At 47.2% G+C, this 20,097-nt stretch overlaps 2 protein-coding genes across 2 annotated transcripts; one reads left to right on the plus strand and one right to left on the minus strand.

The window, feature by feature from the left end:
- Positions 1-1,214: 1,214 nt before the first annotated feature.
- tfap2e (transcription factor AP-2 epsilon) lies at positions 1,215-9,501 on the plus strand (the record flags this gene model as incomplete). Its single annotated transcript, XM_084455595.1, has 7 exons — positions 1,215-1,241; positions 2,418-2,861; positions 5,202-5,256; positions 7,401-7,632; positions 8,511-8,629; positions 8,809-8,947; positions 9,240-9,501. The coding sequence occupies 7 exons, from the start codon at positions 1,215-1,217 to the stop codon at positions 9,499-9,501; spliced, it is 1,278 nt and encodes a 425-aa protein (XP_084311721.1).
- Positions 9,502-11,613: 2,112 nt separating this feature from the next.
- psmb2 (proteasome 20S subunit beta 2) lies at positions 11,614-18,132 on the minus strand. Its single transcript, XM_084455675.1, has 6 exons — positions 17,962-18,132; positions 17,157-17,279; positions 16,962-17,032; positions 12,126-12,288; positions 11,914-11,963; positions 11,614-11,786 (listed from the first exon to the last, which is right to left on the minus strand). The coding sequence occupies exons 1-6, from the start codon at positions 18,050-18,052 to the stop codon at positions 11,685-11,687; spliced, it is 600 nt and encodes a 199-aa protein (XP_084311801.1). The 5' UTR covers positions 18,053-18,132; the 3' UTR covers positions 11,614-11,684.
- Positions 18,133-20,097: the final 1,965 nt, after the last annotated feature.

The following is a 20,097-nucleotide window of genomic DNA, read 5'->3' on the forward strand; positions in this document are numbered from 1 at the left end:
TAGCAACCGTCTTGACTCCCCTCACCTCCCGCCCCTCGCACCCCTCCCAAACTCCGACTTTCTTTCAATGTGACTCATCTACAAAACTCCGGCATCGTCTCTCATACTAACTCACTCCTCACGCTACCATCAGCTCGCCTCCATCCCAGCGCCCTCTGCTCTTTCCCAGCATTTGTCCAGAACCGGTGACCCGGACAGCCTTCTTGACTGTGATCATCATGCTCTGGAAATCTCGGACCAAGACTGAGCCCTACAGCCTACAGGTACAATATAACGATACTCAGCAACTGGTAAAATTGATACGTTTAAATGAAAACGTTGATAAACTTTTATGAAATACATTAGGCCTACTGTATTACGAATGAGATCATAAAAATAATGAGAGAATATTTGGGCTACTGAACACATTCAATTGTAAAGTTACAGAAGGCATAGGCCTGTTGATATTAAAAACAGTTCAGGGGTTGATGTCTCCAGACAGATTTGTAAGACCACTCTTCATGTTGGACATATTTAGCCTACAATATATTCTGGGGGAAAAAAAGAACAGTTGGAAATAATTCTTATTACACGAAAGTCTTATAAAATATTTGTAAAAATAAATTAACATTCTTGAAAAGGAAATGACAATTTTGTCTTATGCGTAAAATGTTTTGTCAGTGTATAAGGCAAATATAGATTTTAGCCGTAGAAATAGGCTACAGCATGGAACGTAAAATGATTTAGAGTAGACCTAGCATAATGAATCATTATCAAAGACATGAGGAATTTGGCTATGGTTAGTTAATGAACTTTCAAAATAAAATGGTAGTCTAATAACCAAACAAAGGTAGAGTTGGGTGAGTGAGTGTATGCATGACTGAATGAATATATCGCTTTAAGAGAAATGCCCCCCCCCCCTGCCCCCGACCCCTCCCCTCGTTCTGTGGAGCGCGTTCAGAAACCTATAAGTAGAGCGCGCATGGAGAAAATTGAGGACACTTTCTGACAGTGCGTTGCATGAACACCCGTAACGGTGTGTCATCTTTATGCAGGGAGACATTTGAAATTAATAATAAAAAATAAAAAAACAACGGCTACATTTTGACCCACTTTCCTGCATGGACCGTGTAGACAGATGAAATTAACCTGGATTATAATTCGTTGGTGACATCGTTGAGACGTTCACAGCATTTATATCCTATAGACTTGAATTTGGGTACCCAGCCGTCCAGATGCTAGTCCACACATATTCAGCTATGGTGAGTGCCTTTGCCCGTATTTACTATGCGAGATTCCTCCACGCTTAGCTCGTGCATAGTCTTGTCATCTTCGATTGAACTTTCTCTTGTGGAGAGGGCACAGATGTGACGTTGAGTTCGCACTCGCGGCGCTACGATTGTCACAGTCAGCTGTCCGCTGAGATCGTCTGTGTATGCGAAATGTCAGAGACAGAAATCCGAAGGCTTCAAAAGTATCCGCTGTAATGGTGCGTCAAGAGCAAAGAGACTCTGACACTTTGAAATGGGAAACGATAATCATTTAGGAGAAGCCCGATTGCTTTTCGGAATGTTAAGCATCAGAGCATAAGGGCATATGTTCAGACTGTTCGTGATGGAGATTGGAGTATAGAGGTCATTATACATTATTTTGTTATTTGGTAAATTGATATAGTCTCTTTGGAAATAGGACAAAATGGACATTATTCCAAAACAACAAAATCGATTGGAGTGACCCAGCTTTATCAGATCGAATTTTATCAGGAAGTGCAATGCGCATGGAGAGAGGAATGTAGGCTAGTGGATAATTTAGAGGTATTGAAAAAGAAAACACACAGACGGCATGTTATTGGACGAGGTCAATTGTTCTTCACATTACATTTCTCAAAACCAATCAATGCGTTGAAAAAGTTTTGTTATGTCTTTAATAATGAATTTAAAAACACTAGTTCATATGTAGTTGGATGAACTCCCTATATGCCAGCCTTATAGGCCCATTTACACACAGGCTAATTGATCATGCATTCTGTTCCTCGGGCTACACGGCATCCTGCGCGCGTATTACCTGTCCGGCTTCCTGGTGGCCGTGACCTTTGGTGACACTGCCACGCGCGATGCCAGTGGCACCTGCAGCTGCTCGGCCGCTTCATCAGTTATTCTCACGATTCTAGCATTGGTTGAATATGAGCAGTCTTGCTAGTTTTTTCATTTTTAGTCATTCTATTTTGGACTACTGGATTCACTCCATTATCACGGCCCTTCAAAATGAAAACGACTTTGCAAAGAGTTGGGTCTTTGTCTAGCAGTTTGCCATGGTTATTTGGGGTTTGAGACCTGTAGCATTTCACATGACACGCACGCCACGATTTGCATCTGTAAAAATGTGTGGTTATTTTTGTAGACCTGTATGCCAAAGTAACTTTTTTGTCTTTTACGCAGGACCGCGCCGACGGACTGACCGGCTCCTCCCCGAATGGCCGTCTCTCGCAACTCTCGTCGCTGAACCAAGCAGCCTACTCCACGGCTCCCCCGCTCTGCCATACGCCGGCATCCGACTTCCAGCCCCCGTACTTCCCACCTCCATACCCCCAGTCTTCTCTCTCATACTCCCAGGGCCAGGACTCTGCATATTCCCACTTATCGGACCCCTACCCCTCAATCAACTCCATCCATCAACACCAGCAAGCGGCATGGCACTCACAACGGTCGCGGTCAGAGGAAGGAGGGCTCTTGTCACAATCACACCGGGCTCTGAGCCTCGACCCCCGTCGGGAATACCCTGGTGTACCCCGTCTTCTCCACGGACTGGTGGAGGGTGCGGCCGCTCTAGGGGACGGTCCACTGGGAATGCACATCGGACACCACGGTCTGGAGGATATTCAGGTGGGTCTTGCTCATTTCAAGCCCCCCTCCCCTCCGTGCTTAACATATCACGTTACATATCATCCAGACCCTGTATAAAAGTCAGGAGGCACCTGCTTATAGCGCATATCTGCAGTCTCAATCTCATTATGAGAAATATTCGTTCACACTTTATTTTCATAATAAATGTAGGCTACAAATTGATAGATATTATTTTTGAGAGGCGATTTTGTAGCTTTCATCAATATGGTGCACGCCTCTTTGTAAATCGATTTTACAAAATGCTAACAAAATTAGAGTAGGTATTATTTAGGACAAATATTTATTTATTTTTACTAACAATTTTGCTATCTAGAAATTGGTCGCTTTGAAAGTCTTCATCTCCTTTCTCATTTTGTAAAGATTAGGCTACGCACAGCTTCCTGGGGCCTTGGGCATCTTTCCCTTGTGCCAGTTTAAGAACCTAGCAGCAATTATTGCTTTGCAAACCTAATCGTGTTAGAATTCGTGCTCTAAAATTGCAGGGGTTTGCGAGTCTCGTTAGCTTATGAATTAGATTTTAGTTCGGAGCTAATAATCCCCGAAGTGTTCCATGTTGTTGAACAGGCGGCTGGGGATTGATTAGGCTACAAACATTTGAGATTTTCTTCTCAAATTTACTTCAGTAAAATTACCTTTTACGTAGCATAAAGACAAAGATAAAAGGGTCCCGATTTTTGTATAATGGAGAACTTGATGTCCAATATTATCATTATCAGAAAAAATAACAATTCTTTGATAAAAATCCACCATGTTTAATCTAGACTATTTAATTCATTGCCGCTATAATTCCGGGGAGATGACAGCCTAAAGTGCATAAAATAATTAAGAATTATGGCCTACTATAATATCGAAATTGTTAATTTTGTCAGTTCTTCTTTGTGTCTGCAATGAACAACATGTTCATTTGACTATAGACCATAGGCTGCCCAATAATTAACAATGAAGAGGGCTCAGCCATCATGCATCCACTTGAGAGAAAGTGATATAAATGTTATGGTTGCCTTTGCCATTTGCAATTTAGCGAAAAGAATAGTTGCTATGGATTATTGAGTAGTCAACCACATGCAAGCAGGTGCAGAGGCAGACGTATTTGTTCAAAGCATCCTGCCTCCCTCTCGGAACATTCGGCGCAACAAATTGATTTCCGTGGTCATTAATACAAAAGAAACACTACTCAAGCTGCAGCCAAGGAGTCAACGCGGGCATGTTTGTGTTAAACGCTCTCTCTTGACAGAACGTTTATTTGATTAATGGATTAAATTCTATGCGTTTGAACCTACACAATGGAGATGGCCTCAGCATGATCATTTTATCTTGACTCATGCGACTCATGTAGCACATATTGAAAGATCAAATAATTGCAGCCACTTGAAAGTTGTTAAAATGTTTGCCGTGCAACAAAACAACACAATATTAATACTAATACTGGATAAGACATCTCATTTTTTATTTCGTTGAAAAACGACAGGCATTGGCCGGGTTTCCCGAACGAGTTAAGAAGCACTTAACTCCAAAGTACTTCTTAACTCCCATACAAAGGGTTGCTTAAGAAGGGTTCCTTAAGAAGGTTCTTTATCGGGAAACCCGGCCATTGTCTGTTTCAGATATATCCTACGTACAGGTATTTAGTCTAATCTGAAAGATTTTCAACATGTCAATTTGAACTTCTGGGGTTAAATCACAGTGATTTATATACACAAAATAGACTATTGACACATTCATTTGAAGAAAAACATATTTACTGCTTTATTATTTATAGGGTCACTTCCAAATCAACACAAATAAATTAAACAAATATGCATATAACAATATATGTTTCTATTATTCTCTTATGGACTCTGAGGACACTATGCTAGATGTTAAAACACTTGGCCTTGCAGAATTCAGGGTGGGTAAGAAGGGTGAGGGAGAAGGTGAGACAGAGGGTGAGAGAGAGGGAGAGACGGAGGGTGAGAGAGAGGTGGAGAAGGAGGGTGAGACGGAGGGTGAGAGAGGGGGAGTTGGTGGGTGAGAGAGAGGGTGAGAGAGAGGGTGAGAGAGAGAGAGAGGGTGAGACGGAGGATGAGATGGAGGGTGAGAGAGAGGGGGGGTGGGTGAGAGAGAGGGTGAGATGGAAGGGTGAGACAGAGGGTGAGAGAGAGGGGGAGTGGGTGGGTGAGACGGAGGGTGAGAGAGAGACAGAGGGTGAGAGAGGGAGGGAGTTGGAGGGTGAGAGAGAGGGGGAGACGGAGGGTGGGAGAGACGGAGGGTGAGAGACAGGGGGAGACTGAGGGTAGTGAATAAGTGATAATGACTGTCTGCTGTATCTCCTCAAAACAGGGGATGGAGGAGGGATCTGCCTTGGGCATCCTGGACCACTCTGTCATTAAGAAAGGTAAGGTGTGTGTGTGTGTGTGTGTGTGTGTGTGTGTGTGTGTGTGTGTGTGTGTGTGCGCGCGTGTGTGCGCGCGTGTGTGTGCGCGCGTGTGTGTGCGTGTGTGCGTGTGCGCGCGTGTGTGTGTGCGCGCGTGTGCGTGTGAGAGAGAGAGAGAGGGACACAGAGAGGTGAGAGTGCACCCCTCTCTAAACACCATAACACACACACACGCCCGACACTATAAATAATTCTGTTTTGCTATTTCATTTGAAGTCAAGAAGTCCTCTAATACTCTCTGCAGACTTCACCCTAAAGGCAGTCATTCTTAATGTACTGTTCATGGTCATATGAGAGAGAGGGCGGTGGGGGTTGAGAGAGAGAGGGAGAGGGGAGAGTTTGAGAGAGGGAAAGATAGACTGTTTAAAAGAGAGAGAGAGAGGGATTTAGTGTGAGAGAGAAGTGGGGCAAGGAAAATGGAGGGAATGAGGAGAGTGATAGAGGAGGGGCTGTGTGGAAATTTGCTTCATATGATCACTCTGATATCACCAAGTCTCAGAGCCAGAGTGTCTCTCAAGACACAGGGGCATGATTAGGAAATCCAAGCTGAATTCAGAACAGGCGTGAAACGGCACCCTACAGAGGCACCCTACAGAGGCACCCTACGTACATAAGTATATGTTCACTGCATACCTGTCATACGCAGCTGTCAGTCTGTTCGGAGTGGCGCTCATTCACCGAGGTTGAGAATGTATCAATTACAGCGGATCCTCGCGGGAACGGATCAGAGAGCACAGAACTTACCTAAAGCTCACATGAATGAGAGAGAGAGGGAGGGAGAGGGAGGGAGAGAGAGAGGGAGAGGGAGAGCTTAGAGGCCTTTGCTCCGTGGCGAGGCTGGCAGGCTCTGAATGGGGGGGATTGTGGGAGCCGCGTTCTGTGTCCCGGAATCTGGGCCTGACAGCAGGGCGTCTGGGAAAGGCGCACGCCGCCCACGGGGCGCATGGGAGAGCAGCGTCGCAGCGCCGTCGCAGGCCTGACAAGAGGGGAGATAACAGCGCCGCTACGCTGGTGCCGTGACTGGGGAGGGCAGCGAGCCAATTGGGGGGCAGGGCAGGGGACTGTGGGGCACACCTAGAGAGAGAGAAAGAGAGAGAGAGAGATAGGTGGGATAGGTAGTGTTTTCTAAAACCTACACATACTGTAATATCATACTACTGACGCTGTGTTTAGCTACAGCGCGCACACACACACACACACACACACACATACACAGGAGGTGGAGGCAAGGGGATTCATTCAATCCTCTCAATTCAAATGAAAATCCCAGCAGCCCACACACCCTTGGCAGAAGTCGGAGCATGATTAGTGGGGCTCCACCAGCTAATCTCATGAAAACAAATTAACGGTTTAAAAGATGATGTAACAAAGATGTCCAAGCACAAATTAAAAAGCCAACTACACTCTTGTTTTGCACGTCAACGCAAATCATTATTAGGAACAGAATGGCAGCTTAAATCCTAATCGTTTTCCAAAGGGACGCTTCACCTCAGTGCATGTTCATTTACCAAGACGTAGGAAAACATTACACCACTTTGGGAATTCACATGCTTTTCTCCCACGGTATGTTTCACATTCTCCCTAGTTTTGCCTCAAGGAGCATAAAAACACTGTCTATAGACTGTATATATCGCGTTTTAAAATGTTGTTATTAAGATGTTGAAGTGCAGAGAAGAGAAGCGTGAAGGAAATAGGTGAGAAGTGCAGTAAGAGACGCGTTACTTAAAGCACACCACCTGCTGTCAAAACAACAAGAATGTGCCAGAATTAGAGCTGTCTCGCCAGGGAATGTATTATTCATGTGACAATCCTTACCTTACTCTGAACACAGGGACACTGTTATAATGGTATAAATGGTATTGTAGTGTATATATGTGTAAGACGCATGGTTCAAGGATTGTCATTGATCTCTCTCCATCTCTCTTTTTCCTTTCTCTTTACCCCTCTTTTGTTCTCTATCTTTCTATTCCTCCCCCTTTCTTTGTCCTCTCTCTATCCACGTTCCCCCTCTTTGCTCATCTCTTGCTTGTTGCTTTCCCCCCCCCCCTCTCTCTCTCTCTCTCTCCCTCCCCCCCCCCCCTCATTCCTCCTCTTTCCCTCCACAGTCCCTATCCCCTCCAAGCTGAACGGGTCCTCCCTGTCAAGCCTGTCTCTCTGCAAGGAGGGTTTGGGGATGGGCTCCGTGTCCAACCCAGGGGAGGTGTTCTGCTCCGTGCCCGGCCGCCTCTCCCTCCTCAGCTCCACCTCCAAGTACAAGGTCACCGTGGGGGAGGTCCAGCGCCGACTGGCCCCGCCCGAGTGCCTCAACGCCTCCCTGCTGGGCGGAGTCCTGCGCAGGTGAGGGGGAAGAGAGGAGGAGGGGGTGAGGGGGAGGGAAGGGAGGGAAGGAGGGGGAGTAGGGGTGGGCAGGGGGAGACGCGGGGAGAGCTGGGTGGTTAAAGACGGCACAGAAAAGCACCGGGAAAACAAAAAACTACGTAAGGACTCAGAGCACTTAGCTTTACAAAGTGAGACCCCAGACATCAGAGTGAGCAGTCGGTCAGCCAGCTAGACAATCAGTCAGTCAGTCAGCCAGCCAACCAACCAGGCAGTCATCTTTCATTCATTCATTCAGCCAGCCAGCCAGCCAGTCAGCCAGCCAGGAAGTCATTCATTCATTCATTCATTCATTCATTCAGCCAGCCAGCCAGCCAGCCAGCCAGCCAGCCAGCCAGCCAGCCAGCCAGCCAGCCAGGAAGTCATTTATTCATTTATTCATTCAGCCAGCCAACCAGCCAGGCAGGAAGTCATTCATTCATTCAGCCAGCCAGCCAGCCAGCCAGGCAGGCAGGAAGTCATTCATTCATTCATTCATTCATTCATTCATTCATACATTCATACATGCATACATACATACATGCATACATGCATACATTCATTCAGCCGGCCAGCCAGCCAGGCAGTCAATCATCCATTCATTCAGCCGGTCGATCAGTCAGAGAGGCTCAGTGGCTTGTAATGGCCACGCAGACGGGTCTTAAGCTGCTCTCTCCCCGTCCTCACGTCTCTCTCTCTTCCCTCTCTCTCTCCCCCTCTCCTCACGTCTCTCTCCTCTCTCTCTCCCTCTCTCTTCACGTCTCTCTCTCCCCTCTCCTCACATCTCTCTCCCTTCTCTCTCTCTCTCTCTCTCCCCCTCTCCTCACATCTCTCTCTTCTCTCTCTCTCTACTCCCTCAGGGCGAAGTCAAAGAATGGTGGTCGGTGTCTGAGAGAGCGTCTGGAGAAGATTGGGCTCAATCTGCCCGCTGGGCGACGCAAGGCAGCTAACGTCACCCTCCTGACTGCTCTGGTGGAGGGTAAGAGGCCTATAGTCTCGCACGCACGCACGCACGCACACACTTTAAGTAACAGACATATTTTCAGGCCCAGACCTAAAACCAAGAACCTCATCTCTTGCCTAACTTTAATTGACTGATTTTCTCTGTCTCCCTCTCCTTCCTGTCTTCCCCTCTCATTCTCCCTCTCCTCTCTCCAGGTGAGGCAGTCCACTTGGCACGGGACTTTGGATACGTGTGTGAGACAGAGTTCCCGGCCAGAGCTACGGCGGAGTACCTGTGTCGGCAGAGTGAGCCGGAGCAGCTCCCCACACGACGTAGCATGCTGCTAGCCACCAAGTATGTGAGACGTCCCTGTCTGGCTCTTGACTGCACCAGGATACACTCTCATAGATTCAGAACAAGCCCCCAGTTAGGGCAGTTGTAGACAGCAGGTTTCCACAATTATCGTTTTTCGGAAACCTTCTACCTGCAAATAAATTATCTAGAGCTCCAGTGTCACTATTTCTCCTACATACTCGGTGTACACTGGGAACGTTGCGATAATAATTGACAATACCACCTCGCCACAGTGCAAATGCTTTCTCTCCCCGCTAACCCCTCCTCTCCTCTCTCCTTCGTTTCTCCTCAGGGAGATCTGTAAGGAGTTTGTCGACCTGATGTCCCAGGACCGGTCTCCCCTGGGGGCCAGCCGGCCCAACCCCTGCCTGGAGCCTGGGGTGCAGAGCAGCCTGACCCACTTCAGCCTGCTGACCCACGGCTTCGGCACGCCGGCCATCTGCGCCGCCCTGTCGGCCTTCCAGAGCTACCTGGTGGAGGCCATCAAGATGCTGGACAAGGGTGAAGGGGGCGGTAAGGGCCACCATGACAAGGAGATGAAGCACCGCAAGTAGAGAGAGAGAGAGGGACGGAAGGAGGCCGGCCGGTCGGCTGACTGACTGACTCGCTGACTGGCTTCACCGGGAGGGCGACAGGCTAGCTGGCTGACTGACTGGCTGGCGAACTAGCTGCCCGGGTGATTGGTTTGCTGGGCGAGCAACACGCTAGCTGGCTGACTGACTGGTTGGCTAGCTGGCTAACTCGCTGCCTGGCTGGCTGACTTGATGGCTGAATCCCTCTATCCACTCTTCCGACAGCTTCCATAAAAAGAGAGGACCAAGACTGAGACATTTCCCCGAACCAGGTTGTGGTTTCTACGTCCCCGGTGGAACAGGGAGGTTGTGGTGATGTTTGTACTGTGTGTGTTTCCGCCACGCCACTTCACATGGACACGCGAGGCGGCAGACGGCAGGGAGTTTTGTCCCGCCGCCAACGAATGACAATTCACGAGGAGCTCTGAGCTGGCAATATGTTCCTGTTATTTATGGCAACACCCCCGTACTTTGCATTTTCTCCCTTAGTGTCCCAACCACCCCCCGTTGGCTCCCAAACCGTACAATCTACCAGACTGTCTGGTCAAGACCCAACCTGGAACCATCGCTGCACACGAGAAGCCATATCCAGAACTACAACCCATCCTAGCTCTGCTCACTTCCTCATCTGGACAAAACTCTACTCCAATAGGAGGGGCGGATTCTGTAGGATTCTAATGGGTGGTGATGGGTCATTGAGTTTTTGGGGTGGGTATGGGTGTCAAAGGCAGCTAAGGAAGACCCTTTTCTTTCTTTTTTGAGGGGAGGGTAAATGTTGGTAAATAAAAATAAAAAAAAGGATCATTTTGTACTTTCAGTGTATGTTTATTATTAATGTTATTACTGTTATTATTATTATTGTACTATGGCATAAATGTAATATATTATTAAAGAATTACAACTGACAGACTGTGGGTATTATGTTTTATCACACTACCACTGTAAATATAGTGATGTGCTGTAAGGCAATATGGGTTTGTTTTAAGCAAGCATTATTATATTTAATTTATCAAAAAGTTCACAGACAAAAGAACATGAGTCTTAAATCCATTCCGGACTTGTCAGGTGCGTGGAATAGTATAAGCTAAAAGGTTGGAAAATTACTCCAAAGAAACTAAATGAATGGAGATAGGCCTATACCTTTTTAATTAAAAACAATATTCTGTAAAGGTAACATTTCAAGGCTTATCAATTCCCTCACCCTGCACTCTCCCTCTCTCTCTCACACACACACAGAATAATTACTGATGCCAACTTGCGCCCAGGGGGCCACTCAGGATTCAGAGAGCCCGTTTATGCAGGCATGATCTGGTGAGAGTGCTTCCTCTCCCCCGATCACTGCATCACTGCGCCAGCCTCACCAGTACCTGGGAGACCGCCGCGACCCCGGCGCTCCACACCTCCACGCATCCCCATCTGTTACTCTTACCCCACCTCTACTGATATCTGCTCGCTCCCTCCATCCTCTACACCTCCTTACCCGTCTCTCCCCTCCTATGTCAATCCCCCCATCCCTCCATCTCCCTGTGACCTGCCCCCCCCCCCCCCCGTCTGACACTGCGGGGAGGTTTTCCATCTCTCCCTCTGCCTCCAGGCAAACATATGCTACTCTTCCCGTCAGATTCCGCTGTGTTTGTGAGGGGAGGGATTGTTTAATATTTATTAATCACCTGTCTGTGATGGAGAACGGGAGGGAGATGGAGACACACACACACACACACACACACACACCCCTATATGGCCTGATGTTCTTATTCTGGCCCACTTTTTCTAACCAGCTGTATGGCAGTACAGCATTTCCAGCATGCATAAAAATTAAAAAAGGGATGCATGTTGATAGATGTTGAATAACTGAATAAAAGTCAAAGATTAATAGGTAGTGCAGAATCAAATAAAATCCAAGCGTAATTTTGATTTGAATTTGAGTGTCTCACGTCCAAGTCGACACACACACACACACACACACCACACACACAGCTGTGTGACCAGTGTGTGTGTTTTGTCTGACAAGAATACACAGCCAGAAGGCTCTTCATGAAGGGGACACCAAAAAAAGCAACAGCGGGCAAAGATGTATTTCAACAGTGTGTCACGTTTTATTGGAACATAAAGAAGGGAAGTCTACGGTACAAAAGAGCAGGGCGTTGTGGGGAGGAGGCGAGCGGTCACTTGCGCCCCACGGTGAGCTTCTCCAGGTCATGGATGCCCTCCTTGTCAATCAAACGCACGCTGAAGGACGGGAGGTTCAGGATGAAGCGCTTGTTTAGCTGGAGAGAGAGAGAGAGAGGGAGAGAGAGAGAAGAGTTAGATCACAGCTGACCAAAACAAACGACAGCGCTGGGATTTGTTTTCAAGACAAAATTCATAGCTTTCATCCCTCTCTCCTCAGCTCACCTCCTCGATACACTTCTTCAGCAGCTCCACGGCCTCGTCGCGAGTCAGGTCTGCAGGCCAGGGAGAGAGAGAGAGAGAGGGAGAGAGAGAGAGCCAAAGAGCCGCGGTCAGTTGTCACGCACACCCTGCGTTTAGACGCCAAATAACGTCAGTAGAACGACTAAACGACGCGGTCACATGGACGGCGTCAGAGCGCGCGCCGCCAGCCGTACCGGGTCTGTAGTAGCGGTCCAGGATGGACAGGGTGAGGAAGGCTCCGTAGCCATGGGCAGCGAAGGGGGCCTTGGCCAGCGCAGACAGGTAGTCCATGTAGTACAGACCTGGGCCGTCTGTCTCGTCGTATCCCGCCAGCAACAGGTTCACGTGGTACGGAGTCTGGGGGGAGGGGAGCGAGAGAGGGGGGGAGGGGAGCGAGAGAGGGGGGGAGGGGAGCGAGAGAGGGGGGGGAGGGGAGGGCAGAAGGAGAGAGGAGACAGGTTAGTATTAGGTCATAAGAGTGTGCCAGTGTCCGTCCCTAGCAGCGCCACCAACCTGATCGGTTCAGACCACCGGTCGGGGCTTGGCACTAACAAGCGTTCGTAGCGCTAGCGTTGGCAAACTTGGCAGGCTGCCGCGTCGAGACCGCCAGCAGGAGGAGGCGCGAAAGTTACTGGGTTACACTTCTATCTCCTTCAACTCCTCATTATCAGCTCGGCAAGTTTGAACTTCGCAAAATTGGGGTGGGGGGATGATAACAACAAACACGGCAACAATAACGACGGCGGCAGAGGAGGGGTGGGGTGTGAAACTGCTGTGACATGGTGGGCGAGGGGGGGGGGGGGGGGGGTGAGCGGGGGAGGTGTCAGAGGGAGGGAGGGAGGGAGAGAGAGGGGGGTCACGGTGTCACCGGCAGTGTGACATCTGCTGGGGGACGGCACCCCCACTGCTCTCCCTCCTCCTCTCTCCTCCTCCTCCTCCTCCACCCCCCTCCCCTCCCTCCCTCCCTCCCTCCCTCTCTAGCCTGGAGTACCGCCAGGCCTCATTAAAACTTCTGAAGTCTTCTCTTCCTTCTTCCCTACATCCATCCATCCTTCCCTCAAATTACTTCTCTTACGCTCCAAGCCTCTTGTTTCAATGAGCCTTAACAGAGGCAAACTCCTTCTCTCTCTCCCTCTCCCTCTCTCTCTCTCTCTCTCTCTCCTCCCTCCCTCTTCCAGGTTAAGAGTCCCTCTACCCAGGTTTCACATGATGTCCTCGATTGAAATTAGAACAATCTGTAGGGTTTTCAACCAAGCTAAATAAGATAGAGTAAAATAAAGCAGTGGCAAAATCTGGCATCTTAAATTGATTCACACTCATGTACAAAGTTAACTGTACTACTGTTAGTGACATCACCTGAGCACAAACCACCTACTATGAACACCTGCCCTCACATCAATGTGTGTGTGTGTGTGATATCTGCCACGGGGGAAATGCTGACTCTGTTATGTTCCCTGTGGAGAGAGGTTAAGTGTGTGTGTGTGTGTGTGTGTTAGTGCTTACGCGTGCGTGTTTGAGAGAGAGAGGAGGCACAGGGTGTTTGTGGATTGTGTGTGTGTGTGTGGGGGGGGGGGGGGGTCACAAACCCATTGGTGTGCCCAAGAAGCCCCCTGTGGCACCCCCCCCCCTGCCTCTCGACACCTGCCTCACTGGTTACAATGTAACAATACAGGCCTGCCATCAAAATAACCCCGTCTTCCCATGTCGCCATGGAGGCCACATGACAGCACTGCTTGTTAAATCTGCCACCTGAACTCACACCCGCGACACACATACGTTAAAGCCTATAGGCACAAATGTAATTTACGAGACGCACACAAACACACACTGACATACAGGCAGACTGACAGAGACATAAGATATCAAATGACTGAGACACCACTACGGTTAGCGCTAGGAAGGCTTTGCCATTATTCCAGTCCCATCTCCCTCCTCTCTTCCATGTTCCAGCACTCGTTCTTTCCATCTCTCTCTCCTTCCTTCCCTCCCCCTCCCCCTCCATCCTGCCCCAGGACACGTTCTCTTTATTGGCATTCTCCGCAATCTGCTGTATTAATTGTTCATCTGTGCTGGAGCAGGAGAGTCGTGTGCAATATGGCACTAGTAATTATTTGTGCCTGTGTCGATGTCAAAAAAAACGAAAAGCCCATATGCGACGTTAAACACAAGGCAAACTGTTGCGGGAGCCTTGTTTCTTAATTCTTTAAATGTGCTAGCTAGTGTTGGAACACAGTGGGCGTTCTTTAGGTACTGTTCTAGTGGAAATAGACATCTGGGAGGGCAGGTCCATTTCTCCTCTGACACACAGCGAGTTTGTGATTAAGAAAGTCAAGAATATAGGAGACGACGGCGTATCCTTGAGGATATAGAGTAGGCATACTGTATTCATGGACAGATACCATCGAGCTGTGAACTCTCTGGACAGTGGGTTGTAGTTTGCATGATTCCTCAAATTCATGCGGCTCATTCAAAGCCTCAGGTGGTGGTCCGGGCCAGCCCGTCTCCAGTCTCTCCATCTCTGTGAAGTTGAGAGTATTCAGTACGCCTGCGCTTATCAGAGGACCCTGTTGTTGTTTTTGGATGGCTGGTAGCTACACAGTAACACGATGACCCTCCCCCAACCGTCTGCCTCCGACTCCCTACCCATGGGCTTTTGGTACCACTGGGAAGAAACAGAGAGAGTTCTACTCTGTTCAACAAAGAACCTCACAAAGCATTTAGGTGGAGGTGAACGTTACTTGTTCTCGGATATATTCATTATGAATGTATAATGTTTATTATGAATCAATAAATCTGGAGAAAGCAACGTTTATCTGACATAATTGGTCAAACTTGCTATATTCTGGGGTGGGTCTCGGCTGGAGAGAACAGCTGAGGGTGAGGGTAGCAGCAACTGCTTTAACTATCTACTAACCCTATCTAACCTTCTAACCTGAACACTTAACCCTATCTAACCTTCTAACCTGAACTCTTAACCCTATCTAACCTTCTAACCTGAACACTTAACCCCATCTAACCTTCTAACCTGAACTCTTAACCCCATCTAACCTTCTAACCTGAACTCTTAACCCCATCTAACCTTCTAATCTGAACTCTTAACCCCATCTAACCTTCTAATCTGAACTCTTAACCCCATCTAACCTTCTAATCTGAACTCTTAACCCCATCTAACCTTCTAATCTGAACTCTTAACCCCATCTAACCTTCTAATCTGAACTCTTAACCCCATCTAACCTTCTAATCTGAACTCTTAACCCCATCTAACCTTCTAATCTGAACTCTTAACCCCATCTAACCTTCTAACCTGAACTCTTAACCCCATCGAACCTTCTAACCTGAACTCTTAACCCTATCTAACCTTCTAACCTGAACTCTTAACCCTATCTAACCTTCTAACCTGAACTCTCAACCCTATCTAACCTGAACTCTTAACCCTATCTAACCTTCTAACCTGAACTCTTTTGAGAGTGCTGAGTGAACCGCATTAGAAACTTCTGTATACATATATATCGATTATACAGTACTACTTTAGCTGCTTTTTGCAATGTTTGCTGCATTCCTAAATATTTTGCCATCAACAATCCAATGCCACCCTAGAAACCAGTAGCAATCTGAAGTGTAGTGTAAAGTCTGATGCTAACTTTCTCTTGCTCCCTTGCCACTTATCACCCTGCTCCTGACTCTACGATGTTGACTTCTGGGCCTGTCTTTAGGCCCCTGGGATGACCCCCTCCCTCCCTCCCCTGCCCCCCACCCCCCTCCCCCATGTCCCAAATTCCCTGCTCGGCTACACTAATTGTTTTTTGTAATTATTTTCACCCTTCTGCTATTGTGACAGGCAACGGCTGCACTCTTCTTAACAAATTAACTGGCTGCAAACAGATGAGATTCAAGGGGGGGATACGAACGTAGAAGGCAGTCAGCAAGACTGACTCGTGTTCTCATGCAAACACACACACACACACACACACACACACTCACTCACTCACTCACTCACACGCATGGAAGTTGGTCGACTGGGAACTGTTTCTGGCGCAGGTGTTTTGTTTCCCGTCCTTGAAGACCACATAAGACACCTCAGATACATGGGCGATTTTATAGGGGGGGCCAGCCCAACTCTGCTCAAATTCTTAAAAAGAGGTCATCATTAATTTTAAAAGTGTATTTATTACTTAAACTAGGCTACATTTAAAAAAAATTCCGGTTTGATCTGTTGCCGCAAAAAATGAGATCTGACTGTACTGCTCAGTGCTCAAGCTACAACTAGCAAACCTGCTCACAATGGCGAAATGAGCTATAAAAACAATTGGCCACTTATTCATTAAAAAAAATAAAACTGGCAATGCTAATGAAGAAGCTACCACTCGAAATGACAGCGCAGCAGGTGCAATCGAATGCAGAAGTGCTCCAGAGGCTATCGAAGCTAGCACTAGCACTAGCAACATCACCATCGGCGAGGAAGCTAGCACCAGCAGGCAGTTGCAGTTTGATGTTGTGATGTTGGTTATGGCCTAGTGCTCGGTCATAACGTCATATTGACATGCTCGTGGTGTCTAGATGAAGTTTGATGCGTTGTGCATATTGAATTGTCATATGGATTTCTTATTAGCATACTGTTCACAACCGGCATTCTTTGTAAATAGATGGGATGGGAGAACTGTTTTGTTTTTTTCTCACTTCAAAATGTTGGCCCCCCCTACTCTCAGAGGGTAAAATCGCCTATGCTCAGATAACAAATTCACACTCACAACATATCAGTCACAATAAGACCACTAGCCAGGGTGAGAGATCTCTCAGACCGATTACAACACTGTTATTCACTCTGGGGAAGCAAGTGAGCTTTTCGGCTAAAAGGGGTAGGTGAAGGACTTCAGCTTCATGCAACTAAACTAGTTTAAATATGTCAACTACACACAGTTCATACACTATCATCAGAAAAGGAATAAGGTGAGTCAGCAGTAGACCAATATGTGTATAATCATGGACAGATCATGTGTAAATGAAGGAATTCTGAAGCTCCAGTGTGTTACCCTGCTTCGAAGGTAGTCTGCCAGGTTCTTGCGTGTGAAGTTGGCCGCTGCTGCTGGACTGAGCTCATACCCTGGAGACCAGAGGGAAGAGTCACAAGGGTAAAACCTCACAGCATGTTCTGTGCTCTCTCCTGTATATTCTTCTGAGATCCATCTTTCCTTAGTCCACCCATGGACTTACCCACTCTTACATACCGTTTCGCATTTTGTAAAGCTGAACGTTCTTCTGGATGTACTCCGCGAACTGCACCGTGTCCCCTGCCTCTCCCACACAGAGCAACAGGATCTTCTCACTCAGTTTGAACATCTTGTCGTAGTCTGGGGGAATAAACGGAGCAGAGTTCTGATTCTCGGGATTTAATCGAGTGCAATTTAACTCAAGAACACAAGGAAACAAGCCAAGGAAAAACTATGTAGATAGCCTCGTCGCTAATGCACTAGTACATGGAACAATAACATCCGTTCATTAGCTAGCTAGTGCTATATTCATTTCCAGTACTGTAAGGTACATTCCAATGAAAACAAGATTTCATCTTTAATTAAGGTCACAAAGACTGACAATGCGAAAATAAGGCCAGTCATTATTACAGGGAGGACCGGGCATATTCTGACTCGTTTATAGTTTCACTTTCATAACTAGTAGTAGCCAGCTAGCTAACGTTAGCTAAGCTAAGGAAACATGCTAGCTAGTTAGCTAAATGCTTAGCACATGAGTACATAACGTTAGTTAGCTAGCATCAATGAGCTAACGTGGTTCTCTGTGAGAGTGGTAGCTAATGGCTAACTAAATATCCGTGTTACTGATACTGATACATACTCTAATACCAAGACTTTAAACCTTGGCGAAGCGAATTGAAATGTGTTATCGATGCTTTTCCACACGATGGAAAAAGATATATGCTAGCTATTTTATCTGAATGAATGAGTGTTTTTTTTACGAGAAGGCTAGCTAACTGCATGCTAGTGAGCTAGCTAGACATGGCTATGTGCGGTGTCATACCGTGTTTCATCTGAATGATGCTGCTGGCGGCAATATTATCTGCAGCAACCAAGACGAAGTCTGGTCCCTGAATCCCGATCAAATATTCCATTTTGTAGATTTAAAATAACGATGGTTTTGGTAAAGTTGTGCACACTGACAGTCTAACCTCTCTTACTCAAGTCAGATTAACGTTACACAGCAAAAGTTGAGTGAGCGGCGCAGGATATTGACGTCACGAGTCTTTTCCCCTTCTCATGTGATTAGGATCTACACTACAGCATCAGACTTAAGAGATACATGAGAGCTTTTCTTTTCCTCAGATGAAAATGTCACGTTTCTCAAAAACAACCAGCCAAAGTGAGGTGTACACACACACACACACACACACACACACACACACACACTAAACCTCATTCCCCCTTGAAAGTGATGATGATCTGAAAGAGAGTAGGATAATGAATTGTCTCTGGACAAGGTGTGTACTGTATGTTATGTGCTAAGGTCAAAAGAAAATGTAAGAAAGCCACAAATCAACAATGTGTACATGCAGTTTGTGTCTCCCTCGTTATTTCATTTTTTTCCCCCTCTTCTCTCTACAGTGCCCAGTCTGGTATTACAGCATACCTTACATACCTTGTAGTATTAAGATATTGATGTGTTTATAGTTTACAGACTGATGCAGCCTTGTAAGACTTCTGCTTTGTTGACAAGCTCTTCATGTAAACTTCAAATGATAGTTACAGATGTGGAATTCTGATGTATGTTAGCTTAACTTTGGTGTTGGCAGCACAGGGATCGCTTTGAAAGCTGGATATTCCACTCTCATTTTCATATTCTCTCTCTGTCTCTCTCTCTCTCTGTGTCTCTCTCTCCTTTCTCTTTCCCCTCTCTCCCCATTTCACTCTCGGCAGTTGTCGCTGGTTCAGCTTGACTGCTTCGTTAGGGCTCATCATTTGCATTCAGATTAATTATCTAATTACCGACAAATGTCCGGCGGCCACCGCACACTTCGGCTCGTCAGCTCTCAGCCTGTAATTATTTTAATCATTTACTTTCATCTGGAGCGTTGCTGCCATACTCCTGTGTTTAGAGGCCATTCTTAATTACCCTGCCAAGACTCTCTTCTCCTCTTTTCATGAGAGAAAAATAGGGAGGGGGGAGAAAGAGAGAGAGGGATGGAGGGAGAGGGGGGCAGAGAGGGAGAGTGAAAGAAAGAGAGAGAGAGAGAGAGCCCATTGGGGACATGGTCCAGGAGCACTGATAGCATATGAAGGGTCCTCCTCTGTTGCTTGCTCACCCCTCCCTCCTCCCATTCTATCTTTCTCTCCCTTCTTTCTTTTTCTCTGCACCCCCCCCCCCTCCAACCAACTTCCTTCTCTCTCACACCCCCCTCTACCCCTCCCTCCCCCCAACCCATACTTCCTCCCTCTTCCCTTTATCGCAAGCACACACAGGAACCGCCCCTGGGCTTCACTGCTCTGACTGCTAATACTCTCTCTCTCTCTCTCTCTCTCACACACACACACACACACACACACACACACACACACACACACACACACACACACACACACACACACACACACACACACACACACACACACACACAGAGGCAGACAAGAGAGCCGTGCACATGCACACTGTTTGTGGCACACATCATGAAGCACACATCTTTCCACTATCCGCCTGGAAAATCTATACCTTTCTCTCTCTCTCTGTCTGCCTATCCTTTATTTAGACACCCATCAATCTGTACCCTCACTCTCTCCCACCCCTCTCTCTGTCCCTCTCTCTCTTTCTCTCCCTCTTTCTCTCTCCCCTTTTCTCTCTTGCTCTCTCTGCCACAGTCTGGTTTCTCCCCTGCAGATGAAAGATGGGTCATCTCCCCAGTGACCATCCCATAATGATGCTCTCACTGAACCCTTAAGCCAGATACACTCGCCCTACTCTGCTTAGAGAAAAAAGATACAAGCTGTGTAATTGGGCTCTTGAATATTTAAGTTGGCTGGGATGAAAGTTTAATGAAAAGATGATTATCTACCAGTTTATCACACTGTTTCATATTTCATTTCATATTCCAGTGCTGCGCTGTCCATTTTGGAAGTCGTGGATACAGGAATTATGATTCAGTGTTGAAACTGCACAAGACAAAAT

This window comes from Borostomias antarcticus, assembly GCF_949987555.1.
Source record: "Borostomias antarcticus genome assembly, chromosome: 21".
Classification (NCBI taxonomy): Eukaryota; Metazoa; Chordata; class Actinopteri; order Stomiiformes; family Stomiidae; genus Borostomias; species Borostomias antarcticus.